The sequence below is a fragment of the Spermophilus citellus genome (assembly GCF_964194105.1).
Source record: "Spermophilus citellus genome assembly, chromosome: 7".
In the NCBI taxonomy this organism is placed as follows: domain Eukaryota; kingdom Metazoa; phylum Chordata; class Mammalia; order Rodentia; family Sciuridae; genus Spermophilus; species Spermophilus citellus.
The window spans coordinates 85,301,140-85,318,791 of NC_138188.1; the positions used below are offsets into that span (position 1 = coordinate 85,301,140).

Consider the following 17,652-nt stretch of genomic DNA (forward strand, 5'->3'; position numbering starts at 1 on the left):
AAAATTGGGATAATGATAATACCTAAATGAGATCATCATTACAGATGATGTCTATGAGAAATTTTTAGGTGCTAGTTAGGACTAAATTAGAGAGAGAGAGACAATTGAAATGCAATACAACAAATGGAAATAGTGGAAGAATAAAATACTGCTGGAGCTCAGGGAAGGCTCCTCACCATTGAAAGTTAAGTTGCAGCTTGAAAATAGGTAGGAATAAGGATGGGGTGTTTAAGGTTCCTCTTTATAAGGTAGTTAGAGCCAAGTCACAGTTGACTTGGTTGATCCCAGTTACCAGCTATGAAGGCTCCAGCACCTCATCCTTCAGACTTCAGTGCTGATTGAAATGTTCTATCCCTGCAGAGCTCTATATATACAGTGTTCAATATAGTAGCCACTACTTATTGAGCATGTGAATTGGGGCTAGGTCCACATTTAATTTTAGTTAATCCAATACTTCACATCTAGCAGTTTCTCCAGATTTCTAGAATGCAGTCGCTGCCTATAGGCTTGGTGGGGTCTCAGCCTGATTCTTTGTGCTTTATTGCTGAAGTGGCTCTAGTACTAGGGCTCTGATTCATGAAACTTCCCTTGCCTAACTCCAAGATGTCTCTGATGGGCTTCCAGGAGAAGACACCTACAATGAGAGATCTGAGATGCTTTGGGTGCCCAGAGATTCTGCTTTCTCATTGTCCGCTTTCTACTGCTACTATTTTACTACCCCAGATATGATGAGCTCTTTGTTAAGGTGGGCTCTGCCACCGAGTGAAATTTGACTTCTTCCATTATTGTTATTCTAGGCTGACACCTGGATCTCATTTCCTTAGGGGCAGGGCAGTTTTTCTGGAATAGTGCCAGAATTCAAGGAAATTCTCTACTTCATATCAGTTCCCTTTCAGAGCAAGACCATTGTCTCTTCCTGTTTCAGAAACCTTCAGATGTCTAATGAACTTCTTATCCACTCACTGTTCTCAGGAAACCAGAAACTCCATTCTTAGTTTTCCACCTCTCCCTTTCCCTGCTGCATGCTATTCCAATCCTTTTGATCAGGCAGTTCTCTCTACCTGGCATATCCGCGTTAAACACACATCTCTTTTATGGATGCTTCTGTGATCCCTCTAGCCCTTGTTCATCTCCCTTTCCTGAGTTTTTATATCACTTTAATCTCCACCAGATATTTTAACAGTTGTGACCTATCTGGTGATGTTGACTACTAGTTAATGTGTTAGTCTTATTAGATAGCTAGATTGTATCTCCTTGTGACAAAGACTATTTTCATATTCCCATACTTCTTGACATACTGTCAAACATAAAGTAGGTGCTCAATAAACACTTGTTACTGTTTTAATAGATCTGTTTCAGAACTACTTAAATATAAGCTTCATTTTCTCAGAAATCATGTTTTATATTTGCTTTTCAGTTTTTGTTCTCTTATTGCTCCTGGAAAAATAAGACCAGGAGTTCAGTTTTTCTGAACTCTTTTGATATAAACTAAACAATTGCTTAAAATATCATGAATATTTAGTGCTTCCTTTCAGTGAGGTTGGATAATCCAGTCCTAAATTTCAGGCTAAGGAGTCTTGCAAGTCTACTATCTGTTTGGGAATCCTATTATGTACTTAACTTTAACTGCATCTCACATTTAAACATCTCTCAATTAAGAGTCCCTCTCTATGGCTAAGGAAGTATTGGCATTTATAGACAGGTTTTAAAGCAGTGATTCACATGAGCCTTTTTGAAGAAGAAAATAGAGATGCTGGAATTGCATTCATATGAGAGTTTCCTGGAAATGCACCCATTGTCTCAGCTCTAATCTTTCTCATATTAAATAAAGAGAGAGTATATGGGAGGGAAAATGTAGACATATACTGACCTGAGTTCCTGGGATTTGCATCATTATAGTAGCCTTATTCCACATCTCTCAATCTGCCCCAGGTGGCTATTTATATATGTGTAAAACCTACAACTACAGACACCAACAGAGCCTGATAAAGGTGTCTAACAGCCTCAGCTAGTTGGCTTTTAGCAACAGCCTATACAACTCAAAGAGGAGGAATAGGTAATAGGAGGAGCCATTAGCCTCTCTACCTTTACATAATTTGTAAAAAGCAGCCATGAATTATTTTATTTTCTACGAGAGTCTTCAGAAACTAAACTATTGGATTAATCCATTTCATTTCACATGTATTGAAGTTGTACAATGTGGAAATAATGCCTTTGACTTGTTACAGCAATTAACCTTTCATGAGTGCCATGACTTAAAAGGGTTGAGGACAGTGGGAGCAACATCAATAGTCCACCAAGGCAAGTGATTTTGAGCAGGTTTTCTTCTTAGCTCTCAATTCAACAAACAGATGCTATGATACTGCTCAGTTATTGTTATTTGCTGGAGGAGTCACTGCGAAGTTGGAAGTGACTGAAAAATCAACCACTGTGAATATGTGGGAGATGTGAACTCCTGGCAGATTACCCCAAAGGGCATTACCTTGCCAGATGTGTATCAAGGCACTTTTATGTACCAGACAGTGGTCCAGGAGCAAACACGATAACATTTCTTCTATTATAAAGCTTTAGTGGGATCCAGAGCACAGGTAAAACCATGTCATATTGACAGGAAAGACCAGAATTTCATCAGAAGAAGAAAAGCAGAAAATAAGGATAAAGATGTGAGTAAGCTAGTGAAGTTTTTCATAAAAGGAAAATGATTTTGATGATTTGATTTGTTAAATTTGTTTGCATAATTCTGAGAGTGTTTGGAAGCTATCTTTTATTGATGCACCTAAAAAGCTCCGCATAGTTCTTATTAGTAGTCTTTTGCTTTAACATCAGAATACCGAAGAGCCTGTGGGGCTTTTGCCACTAAGAAGCTTCAGATCTTCAAGTGTCAAACATTGTCATCACTACTTCCCCCAAACCCAGTTTAGATTCTCTTAACCTATGAACATGGTCACGGGGTGAAGAGAACTTCTCTGAACTTAATTCATTATGGACAGAGCCATAACATGCAGTTGAGTGGCCTGTGCCCTACAGAGAAATATGTCTCTGAAGAGGGACATGGGGGCTGAATTCTAGGCTAGACTTGGCATGGGGCTTGCCTTGGGTGCCAGCCCTAGGGAAGGAGATGGCTTCCTGCTTATCCTTTACAGGAGTGGACATCTCTTTTGCGATCACTGATAGCTTTTACAATCACTGATGGAGAAGCGCCACTGATCTCAGTTTCATCTGGGTTTGCTGCAAGCCAGGAATTCTCTTGTTTGTTTTAGAAATGATCAAAGTTATCTTCTGATGCCCAACTAAACAATCACATACCACATTTTAAAGTCGCATGTTATCTTTTTACTTATAACCTGATTTAATCTACAAACATGTTCACGTAATTCTAAAGCCATATAAAAACAATCTTCCTTTTTGTGTTGCTTCCCCTATTTACACACAAAAAAATCTGGTGGTTATTGCATTACAGATATATGCTATCCTCAGTTTTTATTTTAAACATCATCTAACAGAGATGGTTTTCTGTTTCCTCAGGTTGGTGAAATGTAGACTTAAAAAACAGTGCCCTTCAGAAGTTGGACTCCTAAAAAATGTTGAACAAGAACAAGAATCAGAAGAGGAGATGTGATTTTGATGGGCATCTAGCCTATCTAGATAAACGTATTCACTTTTGCATTGTCTTTGCTCATGGTTTTGTTTCTTGACCTTTTACTGGAGATCAACAGGCAGAGGATGACTGTGGTTTGTATTTCTAATTTAGTTAAAGTATGGGAGTTTTAGTACTTTAACTTTGAAAATACTTTGGGTAGTAAGTTCATTTGTACATCATGCACATCATGGTATTCAGGGACTAGAGTGACTTTTCTCACATCATGTATCATTTGATGTCCATAATATGAAACATACTGGCTTTATTTGCCTGTGGATATGTTCAAGGTTCCTTTCTTGCTACCATTTCTAACTCATTGAACACAGAACTATAAATGTTTATCTTGTTGCTGCAATGAGAGATAAATAAATGCATGTACCTCAAATCCTTGTTTTTGTTATTGAGTTACACCTCACCCTTAGGTGATGCACAAGAAGCTGAATGACACAGAAATTCCTTTTGGTGACACAGCTCTCTCTGGAGTACCTGAGTCCTCCCCTGGGAAATGTAGATCAGATGTCCTGTTGAGTTGTGTGATCTTCCCAAGATGAAAGCTATGGTCCCCAGTACACGTGGTTGCAAGACCACCAGAGACTGGGAAAGGAGAGTTGTGGTGTTGGCTGTAAGAGTAAAAAGTCATTACACCATAGAAAGGCCACCCTGCACCCCCTGGGTTAAAGTAGGTGAGGAAAAGGTTTCATAGAATACCTGGGTCAGAAGTCAGGGTCCTTTCCCAGTTGTGGGCTTCATGCCTCTCAATCATTAACCTGCCTCCAGGTATCTAGTAATCGCCATGTCCTCTCTGAAGTGAGGAAATGGAATTGACTGCATCACAGGCCTTTTTCTGGCTGTCACATTGCGTGAATCTCAAAGTGGAAGCATGTGGACAGTGAGAAAGCCCAGTGTCAGTCAGAAAGCCCAGTCTCTGTCATGAGAGAAGAAAGGAGGACTGCAGGAGTCCCCAGGAGAGGACTGACCCAAATGTGGAGGAAAGGAGGCAGCCTTGTGGGCAGCTGGAGCTAAACGTGGGCAACTGAATCCTGAGGCCTCCCCTGGCATTCCAGAGCATGGCAAGTGCAGAAGCTGCCCTGTCTGGTACATATCACAGTGGTGCTGAAGACAGAGGTGAGCAGATTCCTCAGGCCCAAGAGCTAGACACATTCATTTGTTACACAAGGTTTGAAAAGAATAGATGTGGTGCCTAAAGATTTTCTTAGTTCATTATGGCATTTGAAAATGCCCACATGCCATAGTTCTCTGGGGATCATCTGTTCTGACCCACGTGTGTCCTAGATCTCAGGGTGTTAGTCCAGCAAGATTCTATGACTGGCAAAAGAATGAATGAGCAGTCAGCCACAGTTACTTAAAATTGGCATCACTGGTATCTAGGCCTGAGCAGAAACTGTAGGAATAACTATAATGATTAAGATGAAGTGGGTATGGTAGTTCACACCTGTAATCCCAGTGGCTTGGCCTGAGGCAGGAGGATCCCTAGTTCAAAACCAACCTCAACCACTTAGAGATGCCCTTCACAACTTAGTGAGATCCTGTCTGAAAATAAAAAATAAGAAGGTCTGGGCTGGGGATGTGGCTCAAGCGGTAGCGCGCTCGCCTGGCATGCGTGCGGCCCGGGTTCGATCCTCAGCACCACATACAAACAAAGATGCTGTGTCCGCCAATAACTAAAAAATAAATATTAAAATTCTCTCTCTCTCTCTCTCTCTTTCTTTAAAAAAAAAAAAGATAGAGTGGGAAAATTTGACCACTGGACTGAATGGTATCGTAGTGATCCAAGAGATCTTGTTTTTTTTTTTTTTTAAAAAAAAAGAAGGTCTGGGATGTGGTTTAGTGGTTAAGTGCACCTGGATTCAATCCCTGGGAGAGAGAGAGAGATTGAGAGAGAGAGAGAGAGAGAGAGAGAGAGAGAGAGAGAGAGAGAGAGAGAGAGAAGAGAGCATGAGCACCTGGGATCTCATCATTGATACGTGTAAATATTCTAGAGCCTTTATGACAGAGCAGAATTGTACATTTCTCAAGTCTCTGCACACAGAGAATATAAGAAAGATGTAACGCAGTGAGTTCTAAGATTTAATTCAAAGGCCAGTCTGGCACTGTCTCTAGCCCTTGAAATGATCAACAAATTGGAAAATTTATCATATCTTTATCATTGTATTATTAACTTTGTATTTTACAACTACCATTTTTATGGAATGACACAAATTAGCAAATAGTGAGATTAAGCCCAAATAGGAAAGTCTGAATTTTCTTTACATCGTTCCATGAAGTCATGGGTCAATAAAGACAATCTGTAAAGGTTCTAATCTATAAAGAATTATATTTCAGCATATTTTCAGAAATCTTGACAAATATTTTATAACAAAACTATAAGAGGTCTTCAACTTTAGATCATGGGATGAGGAAAATCATCTTCAGGCAATGCTTATCAACTCATATGTACGATGGGATCATTCAAAGCGATTTCCATGTGCCCAGCAGTGTGCAAGAAGCTAGGGACATAGTGATACTCAGGCCAAAGTCACTGTCCTCATCAGACTTACATTCTTACTGGAGAAACACAAAATATAAAGTCAGAAAATCTATAATTTGAGGCAATAATTTTAGATCAATAAAGTTGAGAAGGAGGAACAAGAATGGTTGAGTGGGATAATGACACTTTTCCTTGGCTGGTCCTTTCTCAGAGGCATTTCTCTGACTACCCTAGGGAAAGTAGCATCCCAGCCTATTCCTCTCCATCATTATATGAAATTCTATTTTCAGAGCCTTTGGCTCTGTCTGGGAAGCCCTCATCAGAGAGCAGGTGGGGGTTTCCTCCTGTACTTTGCATTTTGTCTCAACTCTTCCAATCTCCTGGGGGCCTCGTTCCTGAGGTTTTGCCACACTTCCTTCAGGGGACTCTCATGCTTCATTGCCACAACCAGAAGAAGAAAGCCTTGCAAGTCAAGGCATTATTTCTAGTGCTGTTGTTAGTTCGGCAAAACTGGGAGACATTTTACAAGGCAGATGAAACCCTGCAGATGGAAAGTCACTGTGATGACATGACACATGGCAGTGAGGGGTGGGGGGGACTATACAGCAATATCAGCCTTGGCTGTTGTCATGATAACAACTCCCCAGGGCTTTCTGTAGTCTCTGATCTCCTCTGCTTGGCCTGCTTGGCAAGCTCTATTGCAGCTCATTGTTGAAATGGGACGCTGGGACGTGACCCATAGCGCATTCTCCTTATCATTTCATCACTATAGGATGATGTACTGATTGTATCTTGAATGTGGATTAATAAGGTGAAAAAGGAATTACCAGATGATATGGGAACAATGCAGAAAAGGACAAGAAGTTAGAAAATCATCCCAAATATAAGGGAATGATTGATAAATAGAATGAAAGAAAAGTGAATACACACAGAGACTAGACCCAGAAGTTCTTTATCTAATGTGAAATTTATATTGAGAGAGATTAGAGAATAAAAGACAGGCATGAAATAATATAATTTCCCTTAAATAAATGTCAGTGAAGGTAGAGCTTTGCTTTAAACCTGGATAGAGTGTTCTTTTTTTAATTAAAACAATTTTTAGTTGTTGATAGACTTTTTAAAAAAAAATTATTTATATGTGGTGCTGAGAATTGAACCCAGTGCCTCACACATGCTAGACAAGTGTGCTACCACTGAACTACAATCCCAGCCCCCAATGGGGTATTCTTAAGAGGCATGTAGTGGATAGGAAAATTGAATTTCTGGACAAACAACTAAAAAGTTAAAAATATTTATTCTTTCCTATCATTTTAAATTAAAATTTCAAATATTATCATTTTATTTTATCTTTTGTGCTGCTGGGGATTGAGCCCAGACCTTGCACATACAAGGCAACACACTGAGCTATATCACCAGCTCTAGTCTAGTTGGAAGTCTAAAAATTTAACACTTAATTTTCTTTTTTAAAATTTTTCTTTTTAGATATACATCATAGTAGAGTGTATTTTGACATATTATACATACATAGAGTATAACATATTCTAATTAGAATCCCATTTTTGTGGTTGTACATGATGTGGAGTTTTACTGTATTCATATATGAACCAAGGAAAGTTATATCTGATTCATTTTACTGTCGTTCCTATTCCCATCCCCCTTCTCTTCATTCCCTTTTGTCTATTCCACTGAACTTCTATTCTCCCCTTCCCCTTGTTGTGTGTAAGCATCTGCATATCAGAGAGAATATTTGACCTTTGGTGTTATGGAACTGGCTTAGTTCACTTAGCATGATAGTCTCCAGATCATCCATTTACCTGCAAAAGTCATAAAGTCATTTCTTTTTTATGGCTGTATATATACCACATTTTCTTTATCATTTATCTGTTGAAGGGCCTTTAGTTTGGTTCTATAGCTTAGCTATTGTGAATTGAGCAGCTATGAAGATTGATGTGGCTGTGTCACTGTAGTATGCTGATTTTAAGTCTTTTGGGTACATATGGAGAAGTGGGAAAAATGGGTCAAATGATTAATACTTAGTTTTAAGGGGACTTTAATTCTGGGAACATAATTTTAAACTTAGATTTCCCTTTAAACATTTCCAATTGTGTTTGAGTTTAATGTTTTTAAGATCTTTCTTAAATATTTTAACGAACTGGCCAAGTTTCCCTAAATTCTTAATTTAGTCTTATGAATCTAATTATTAAACTTAACATAAATTTGTGGAAATTAAAGTTTTCTTAAATATTCCAATACTGCATCAACTTAGTGAGATTTCATAAAGTCACCCTAACTTGGTCAATTACACATTTATAAATAGACCTTTTAAAACTAATCTGATTAGAAAGCATGTTAAAAATATACATTTCTAAAATGCTATTCATGCACCATTCCTTAACATGAAATATGGGATGCTGTTTTTGATTCTCTTAAACATTTCTTGTGTTTAATTCAAATTCTTTTCATGTTAAAATATTTTCACTATTTTGTGTCTGACAGTGCTTGTGAGATTTAGACCCAGAGACAAGAACAGGACAGGATTCTCAAAAGCCGACCTAAGGACACCTCTGGATCCTATTGATAATTATGCATTAACTCCTCCACACAGGTTGCATCCCAGCCTTCCTTGCACAGGTGTGTACCTTCTGGAGATGGAGTCATACTTATAATTACCTGTAATTACCTGTCTTTTCTGCCTACACATGATAATCTACAACTCACACCAGGCCATCGTGTTGCTTGATGGGTTTCTTCAGTGCCTAAGAAATTTAAGAATATCTCCTTTGAAGTGAAAAGCCTGAACCTGAAGTAATCATGCCTTTCTCCACATTTATTTCCTAACTTGCAGGATTATTTAATTTTTACAGCTATTAAGGTGATATCCTAATGAATTTCAGGGCACTCTCTTGTACAGGTAATTCACCCAGGAGCTCTGAGACTTCACATCAGTAGTTGTCAATCTGTACTGTCCTGAAGCAGGGACCACATAGGCTTGTTGAGTGTGTTTTAGTTGTGAGAGGAAGTAATTCTGTGACTAGGGTATTGTTAACAATGGAAGCCTCTTGTCTGGGTCCTCATGAACTTGGGCTTTTTTGCCTGGTGTCAAATGTCCTAAAGGGAGTTAGGTGGGGTAGAGGTTTTAAGTAAGAAGCTGTAGGTAGAGCCCAAATAACCCCCCATTTGCAGATAAGTGACTGAAGCCAAAGTACATACACACAGGAATGAGCTCACCCAAGTAATTGAGGGTCTTAGCGATTTCGAATGGAATAACTTATCTTCTGCTCAGGAGCACAGCCAGGTTCCCTTTGCTTCTGAGATCAAGTCCAAGTTAGTTAACATTTTACCCAGAACTTTGACTGTTAAACAAAACAATTCCTATTGTTTGTAATTCAGAGTGTGGTTATGCTTTCATATTATGCTTCTAACACAGTCCTTGACTTGTGCTCCTGAGCAGAAGATAAGTTATTCCATTCGAAATCGCTAAGACCCTCAATTACTTGGGTGAGCTCATTCCTGTGTGTTCTTTTTCTCAGAACATTTTTTGACATATCTATGTTGTATTAACCATTTGCCTTCTCACTGACCTGTCAGCTTAATTCTGAAGCTTTTAGAGATCAGTTGAAAATTTCTTTTCAACCATTTCATACAGCCCTCTTCTGTCAATACATTCCTATAATAGGGAGCCCAAGACAGTATGGATCATATGTTTTTCAGTCCTCTAATTTAGACAACAATTCTTCCTTCTAACTACAATATAATCCCCTAGGGGACTGCACTGCTTTCATCAATTGTGACACTTAAGAATCCCTTTCAACATGCAGTATTGAAGAGTGAGCTATAGGTACAGAAAGAAGACAGGGAAATCAAAGGAAGAGATCATTTAGATAAAATTAGTCCTAAGAAGTTGTCTGCAGAAAAGGAACCTGAGATCAGAGTTACTGGCTTGTCCAAGATCCTGCAATGGGTCAAGCCCATGAAGCTGAGGATGCCAGATGTGAGGGCTCTTTCCACTTCAGAGATTATTACTGCATAGTGAATGGCTCAGTTCCTTCTAAATAGACCTGCCGTATTTTAAGTATCATCTACTCAACCCCTGACACAAAATGTTTTTCTTGGAGAAAGAGACAACAGCTTCGTGCAGAGTTCTCTGGTGATTTGATTCTGGTCAGAAATCCAGGAGAGGAATAGCTGGGACACACGAGTGTGTCTTAGTATATGTCACCTTCTCCACTTCCCACCACTCAAGAAATGTGCCTTAAATTTATTCCATATTGGATATGCCTACATATGGATGAATTGACTAACTAAAAATAATGTAAAATAAGCTTAATCAAAGGAAAGATAATAGCAATGATGTTATCCTCTAGTGGCAGAGTGTGAAAACTCAACTCAGAAACAAACAATCCCTCATATCCTAAAAAAGCTTTTTCAACCCAAATGACAAATCAGATCCCCAAAATAAGTATAGAGTTTGGATTATTGAAAGAAAATAGTATATTTTATTAGAAATATAATCCATTTTTTATGTGTCCAATTGTGTTCCCCACTCTCCAAATTCATTTCTGACTCCCAGCAACTCAGAATGTGAGCTTATTTGGAAATATGGTCATACCAGTGTAATCTGTTAAGGTTGAGGCCATACTGGAAGGGGGTAGACCCCAATCCAATATCATGTGTCCTTATTAATTTTTTAAAAAAATATTTTTTAGTTGTAGTTGGACACAATACCTTGATTTTATTTATTTATTTTTATGTAGGTCTGAGGATCGAACCCAGGGCCTCTCACGTGCTAGGCGAGCACTCTACCACTGAGCCACAACCCCAGCCCCTCATGTGTCCTTATTAAAAGGGGAAATTTAAATTGAGACACACAAGCATACGTTTGTGTGCATACACATACAGAATACACTACATCAACATCAGGGCCAAAATCAGTGTGATCAGTCTACAAATCTAAAAACACCAAACTTTGGCAGAAAACCACCAGAAACTGGAAGACAGGCACAGATTTTTCTCTAGTACCTTCAGAGGGAATATAGCTCTACATATGGTCTTGAATTTCTAGTCTACAGAATTGTGAGAAGATAAATAATTCTGTGAAGCCACAAAATTTGTGGTACTTTGTTATAGCAGCTCTATTAAACTAATACAGTCCCATTACTTTAATATTAATTTTGAGCTTAATCTTTTAGACTTCAAAATAAGGCATCTACTTGAGTTAGGAAATGGTTTGCTTAAGGCACTTTGGCAAGTCAGGGAGGAAATGATTATCTCCCACATTTTATTACCAACCATAAACTGTTTTATCTTTGCTGCAAAGCCTGTTGGAAACTTTGGCTTGGTCATACATTTAAGCTGTTAATCAGGTTGGCAAGTTTTCTCAATAAGTCTTTTTGTCATCCTGCATTCCTGAGGTAGGCAGGGCTCACACTTCTAGCATAAACAATTTGTCAATGAGTGACTTCTGCCTTGCTGTCTTTATCATCGTCTAAAGTTTTACACACTTGTTCCTAGCTAGAGAACATTTCCTTAAGTATTACTGAGTGTCATATACTAATTATTAAGATTTCTGGGGATTATGGGCTTTCCTGTCTTGGAAAATGCATGCCGTTTGTTGCAATATGGCCCCAACAGTAGTTTAGTAGTTTTCCAGAGAAACAGAGCTACAAATAGAGATATATATATACACACAAATACGTATTTATTTTATTTATCTATGGAGAACAAGTGAGAGATTTTAAGGAATTTGTTCACACAATTTTGGAGATTGGTGAGTACAAACCTGCAGGGTAGGTAGTTTGGCAGGCTGGGTAGAATTGATGATAAAAGTCTAATATAGTCTGCTGGCCAAATTTCCGCATCTTTGAGAGCAATCATTCTTTTTCCCTTGAGACTTTTTAGTCTCAAAAGAGGTCCATTCATTTTCAGCCATTTGCTTTCTAAAAGGCTACAAATTTAAATATGTAATGGTATTCTCACCTGAAAAATAACTTCGTAGAGATATTTGAATAATATTTGACCAAATATCTGGGTACCATAACCTAACAAAACTGACACATAAGAGTAGCCATCACAGTCCCAAATGAATTCTGCCTCCCTGAATTTATGCCTTTTTGCATCCTCCTCCAACGTTGAATCAGGGTGGCCTTGTAACTTTCTTTGAGCAGCAGAATGTGGTAGAAGTTACCTGAATAAATAAGACCTCTTAAGACCTTAGGCGGTTTTACTTTCTACTATTGCTATCTGGGACCCCAGCCTCCATCTGAAGAAGCAAGTTTTGTTGGGGGTCCTTCAAAGAGGAAGAGACTTCAGAAAAGAGAAAAACCTGAGGTAAGAGAGATCCAGACAATTTGGCTTTCTCAGTCATCTTAGCTGAGACACAAACCAGCTTAGATCCTCCAGTTCCTGAGGACTCCAGATGACTCAGCTAAAAAAGATTGGTGAGAGAGAGGCCCTCTCTGGAATCCTGCTCAAATTAGTCACAAATCAAAACTGGTGTCTTTAAGTCACTAAATTTTGGGGGTATGTGTCATGCAGTAATAGTTAACTGATATTTATGCCAGAGATTTCATTAAAATATTTTACAAAAAAAGGTTTAGGATCCAGAATATCATCTCATCAAAGTACTAGTTTACACAGGACATTGAAAATATCAACTCATCTTTTCTTAGGTTAGGTCTTGCTACTACTATTTTCAGGACTAGTATTTAAATAGGACAACTTCACTACTAAAGATCTTGTTTCAGTATATATTCTGGGTTTGCTTTTCATCAACTATTTCCTATACTATTCCTCTCAACCTAACTATGGGTATTTCCTTGACTTTTATATCTTGACTGTACACCTGTGCCAATTGGCTCACATTTTGGAAACATAAAAGTGAAAATGGAAAGATTAATGAATAAAGGCAGTAACTGAGGTTAACTTGAAACTAAAAAAAGAGGAGTCAGTGACCCGGTGGCTACTTTTTGGCCTAGAAAAGTTTTTTGAATCCTACTCCCCTGCCCTCCCTTGACCATCAGATAGGAACACAGGGTAATAGGGTTGTTTAGATATTCAAATAGGTGACTTTAAGGGTTAATAGTAGCTCAGTTTTATCAGTGAAAGAGTTGCAAATGTCACTGGGCAATTTCTAATGGAGAAATTCAGAGACTTTTGACTAAGGTGTAACAGGTGGGAAAGTTGAGCTTGGTCTTCATCAATGCTGTAGGAAGCACAATGAGTAGATTTGTGTGTTCTTAACTCCTCACTGGGTTACAGCACATGTGGTAGAGAAATAAAGGCGATTTCACAGATTCTTGACATTTCTAATGAGTGTACAATCATTACAAACCTTGTTAAATGAATAAAATGAGTGACTTCACAAATGACAGAAAACAGGCTTCTGATAAATTTTAGCAGGTTTATCTGAATAATTGATTTTTTTAAAAAAATATTTTTTAGTTGTTGATAAACCTTTATTTATATGTGGTGCTGAGAATCGAATCCAGTGCCTCACACATGCTATCGCTGAGATACAGTAAATCCAGCCCCATATCTGGTAATTTTTAAGGAAATGAAAATGTCTATAATCAAATAGGAATGTCCTACTAATAAAAAGCCCAGTTAATCTCTTGCCATATGCTACAGATTGGATTACCTCTGGATTAACTACTCCAAAGCAGCAGTTTAATCACTTGGAAGAGTTGTTAGATCAGATTGTGGTCCTCAGCCCTAGAATTGCAGATTCAGTAGTTTCCTGATTATGTAGTAAATTAAAATCTCTCATATCATTTGTAATACTTATTTTGCAGTTACTCAATAAAATTTTATTACAAATATTTTGATGCTCATATTTTTCATTTATTCCCAAGGAGTCTCTCTGACCTAGATTCTGTGTCCATTTTTTATACACCCAACTTTTGCTTTCCGAGTTAAGATATTCCTGGTCAACCTTCGACATTCTCTGCTGCAGTCTGGAATTAGACATTTCCCTAAGGATCCATGGTCCTTTTAGTGGAATTAAATTAATAGATGTGCTTAGTAGCTAGAGCTAGAGAATATATGTGTGAAGTGTGGTATATATTATAAACATACCGACATTTATATACACTTGAATCTTTAATTTACATATATTCTAATATATATATATGAATCTTATGAGCTTATGATGAATCCAATTCCAATCCAACATAATAGGCTTCTTTTTAAAAGGCAAAATATAAATTAATTAGTTCAAGTATTGTATATAGGAATTATCACATCACTTCCTTTTAAATACTTGACTTTGTTGTAGTAGTCATAAGTTTTCCTCTTTTGGATAAGTTCCTGACTACACTTACAAATTTATCTGACAGACATCTGCCATAAAGTGTATTGCTTCCTTCAGTAAATTCAAAGCAAGATTTCATGCAGGAGCTCACATGGTTCCACAAGATGAACAATGGTATATAAGTGTTTTGCTCCCTTTTATTGGGATCAAAGATAATGAACACTTTAAAGTAGCACAGGTTACATGAAGAATTTGATCTTAAAAATCTAATTTTTAACAGCAGTCAGGGGGAAAAATTCTTTGTAAAACTTAAAAAACTACAGAACATAAAATTCAAAAATCATCAAGGTTAATTCACAGTGCTGAAAAACTGAAAAGGAGACTTAAATCTAAACACCAAAAGGGAATTTGCTAAACTCTATCAAATACCAATGGCATGGAATCCCCAGGATGAAGTGTGGTGGCTGAAGCTACAACAAAATGTTAAAAACACAATTTTATTAATATCTTTATTTTTAATGATTATAAATCTGAGGACTTTAATGTACATTTCTTTCATCTATTATTCAATGATTAAAATTATATTAATTAAGCATGGAATTTCATACTTATGAAAATAACATGTGACAGCTAATTCAGAGAATCCTCTTGATAACAACTCTCACTGGCAGCCCTCTGGATCATCAATTTTTAGTGCTGGATGAGTCTGAGAGATCCAATATTTTAATCCTCCTATTCTACAGGGATGATAGTAGTAACATCAGGGAGATAAAATGACTTTCCCAAACTAACAGTGGTGAAGAGTTCAATATTAAGTGACATTTCTCTAGTTCTCACAGTCCATGGGTTCTTTTCCATATTGTAATGCATTTTCTTTTATTAAAAACAAGCCATAACTGGGAGCTGTGGCACAAGCCTATAATCCTGGAGGCTGAGGCAGAAGGATCGCAGAGTTCAAAGCCAACCTCAGAAACTTAGGTAGGGCCCAAACAATTCAGCGAGACCCAGTCTCTAAATAAAATATAAAAAAAGGCAGGGGATGTATGTGGCTCAGCGGCTAACCTGATAACCTCTGGCTATCACCGGTACCAAACAACAACAAAATACATGTTTTACTCTCCTACTGCTCTTTCATGGGTTAGTATCATACCTCACACATTGTAGGCAATAATATATAGAAGTTAGACTAATATAACTACTTACTAAAAATGCATCTTCACCTTGAATAGAGTGCCAATGGCTCCCATGTGTATAAGGGTATGTATATTTCCAGTGAAACAAATATTTAAGATGCTTCCAGGCAAAGAGTTTAAGATATTATTCCCATCCAACATATCAAAAAAAAAAAATTAAAGATGCCAACACTGTTTTACTCTTTAAACATATATAAAGTTATATTGTATATATATATAAAGTTATTTAGCTTTTTCTCATGAAAATGTTCTTATCGATTAAGTTCTAGACTTTGGAAATTACAAAAGCAATTCATATCATAATGTACCAATCATTAATGAAATTTGGCTTCCTTAGATTCTTAGCTAAACGCAAGACATGACATTCGCAAATATTTCCCTTATGTATAACAGTAGGAATAAATGCCGAGTCATTGGGGAATGCGAGATTTTTTTTGGAAAGCCAAAGGAAAATGTCAAAGAAGGTCGGTAACCTGCATCCTGGTGTAACTCCATTCCATACAGAGGCAGCCAGAAATGAGTTTTTAAATTCAGAAGCAGCCCCTTGCTGTTTCTCCCTCACCCGGACAGCCCTTGAAGGTAAAGATGCATTCATTCGGTTCTACCTCTAAGGCCGGGGGCAGCTTCTCACTATTTCCAAGTGGGCACCGGAACCTTAGGGAATTCTGCTGCCCCGGGGAGGACTGACCCTGCCCTCCGGGGTCTTCCGTTCGCCACTGAGCCTAGGCTGGCCTTTTGGCGCCACCGCTGCCAGTTCACAGGTACAGGGCACCCGCGCCCAGAAGCAGGAACGCCTCTACTAGTCGCGCCAGAACCCTAGTGCCTGAGCCGAGTCCCACCGCCAAGGCCCACTCCACTCCCGGAGACTGGAGCAGCAGCTGCGACCATTGCTGCCTTTACCGGCTTCGAGGCGGCCCTGTTGAGTGTCCTGTGCCACCGCCTCCGAGACACCAGGTATTGTGAAAAGGAAGTCCCCACCAAGTAACGGAAAGCAATGAGCAACAGCACACGCTAGGAAGCCAGAGCAGACGGTAGAAAAGGGGCAGGGTCGGCGGAAGCCCAGGGCATGCCGGGAAGACCTAGCCTTGGGTTTCCTCCTCTCTCAACGGTAGGGGAGATCACTTCCGGGTTGGAGGAAACCGTGTGCGGTGGGCGTTCCTAGACAAGCCCTTTCTCTTTCCTTTCGCCTCGCTGCTGTTTGGGAGTATCACTTCTGGGGCCTTGGGCCTTCCGTGGTAGCAGATATTCTCCAGTCCACCTTTAGGATGAAAGGACAAATGGTCCTCTTGCCTAGCGGGGCGGAGGAGGGCGCGCTGCGCGCAAGGGTGGGCGGGCAATTAGATCACCGGGAACGCTGCGGGGGGGGGGCACTCTGATTGGGCGTGACAGACGGAAAAAGTGTGGGAGTTATAGGCTGGCAGGGATGGTGGGCGGGGCGTAGGCCGAGCTGCTCAGTTGATTGGTAGGTTTTGGATCCCGTTTTCCCCTTTCCGCCCTTTGGCTTTTCTTGAACGTGGGCAGCCCTTTAACTCAACTGCCCACATGTAGAGGAAACCAACTGATTGGAAGGACTTTAAAAGTGAGCGAGGGAAGAGGTGAAGATAGCTTAGTGTATCGCCCATCTTTTAATCTCTCCCATAGCCAGATTTTAGTTTAGACTAATTTGAGGTTATGGGGGCAATAGCAGGGGGCAAAACACTAGGTTGAAACCGACAAAGGCAGGGTGATTCCAATCCAAAGGGGTTGATCGGGGTTCCTGCGACTCTTAGTCTGAACTAGTTAGGAAAGCAATTAGATTCTTAGTCTGAACCAGTTAGGAAAGCAATGATGTGTACACCGTCAAGAGAATCTCAAGTGACTAGGTAGAAATTCGAGGTCCCAGGCTTCCCACCTGCTTCCAGTCTTCCTTGTGTAGTGGTATCTTGAGATGTATCCCATCTGACAACCCAGCCTACTCCAGGCTCCCTGAATTCATGTGCCTGCCCCAGTGCTCTGATCTGCCCACCCTCGTGCTTGTTTTGCAATGTCTTCAGCTATCCCGTCATGCCCAAAATGTGATTTCAATTCATAGCTTTTATATCTC

The 17,652-nt window shown here is 39.1% G+C and overlaps 1 protein-coding gene across 5 annotated transcripts in view; it reads left to right on the forward strand.

Annotated features, from left to right (window-relative positions):
- LOC308653126 (transmembrane protein 45A-like) overlaps positions 1-3,669 on the forward strand; it is a 151,693-nt gene extending 148,024 nt beyond the window's left edge. For all 5 annotated transcript variants that reach the window (XM_081301583.1, XM_081301584.1, XM_081301585.1 and 2 more), the window contains one exon: positions 3,526-3,669. In XM_081301583.1, the coding sequence (XP_081157709.1) occupies positions 3,526-3,619 (94 nt within the window). In that variant the 3' untranslated portion in view covers positions 3,620-3,669. The remainder of the gene's footprint in view (positions 1-3,525) is intronic.
- Positions 3,670-17,652: the final 13,983 nt, after the last annotated feature.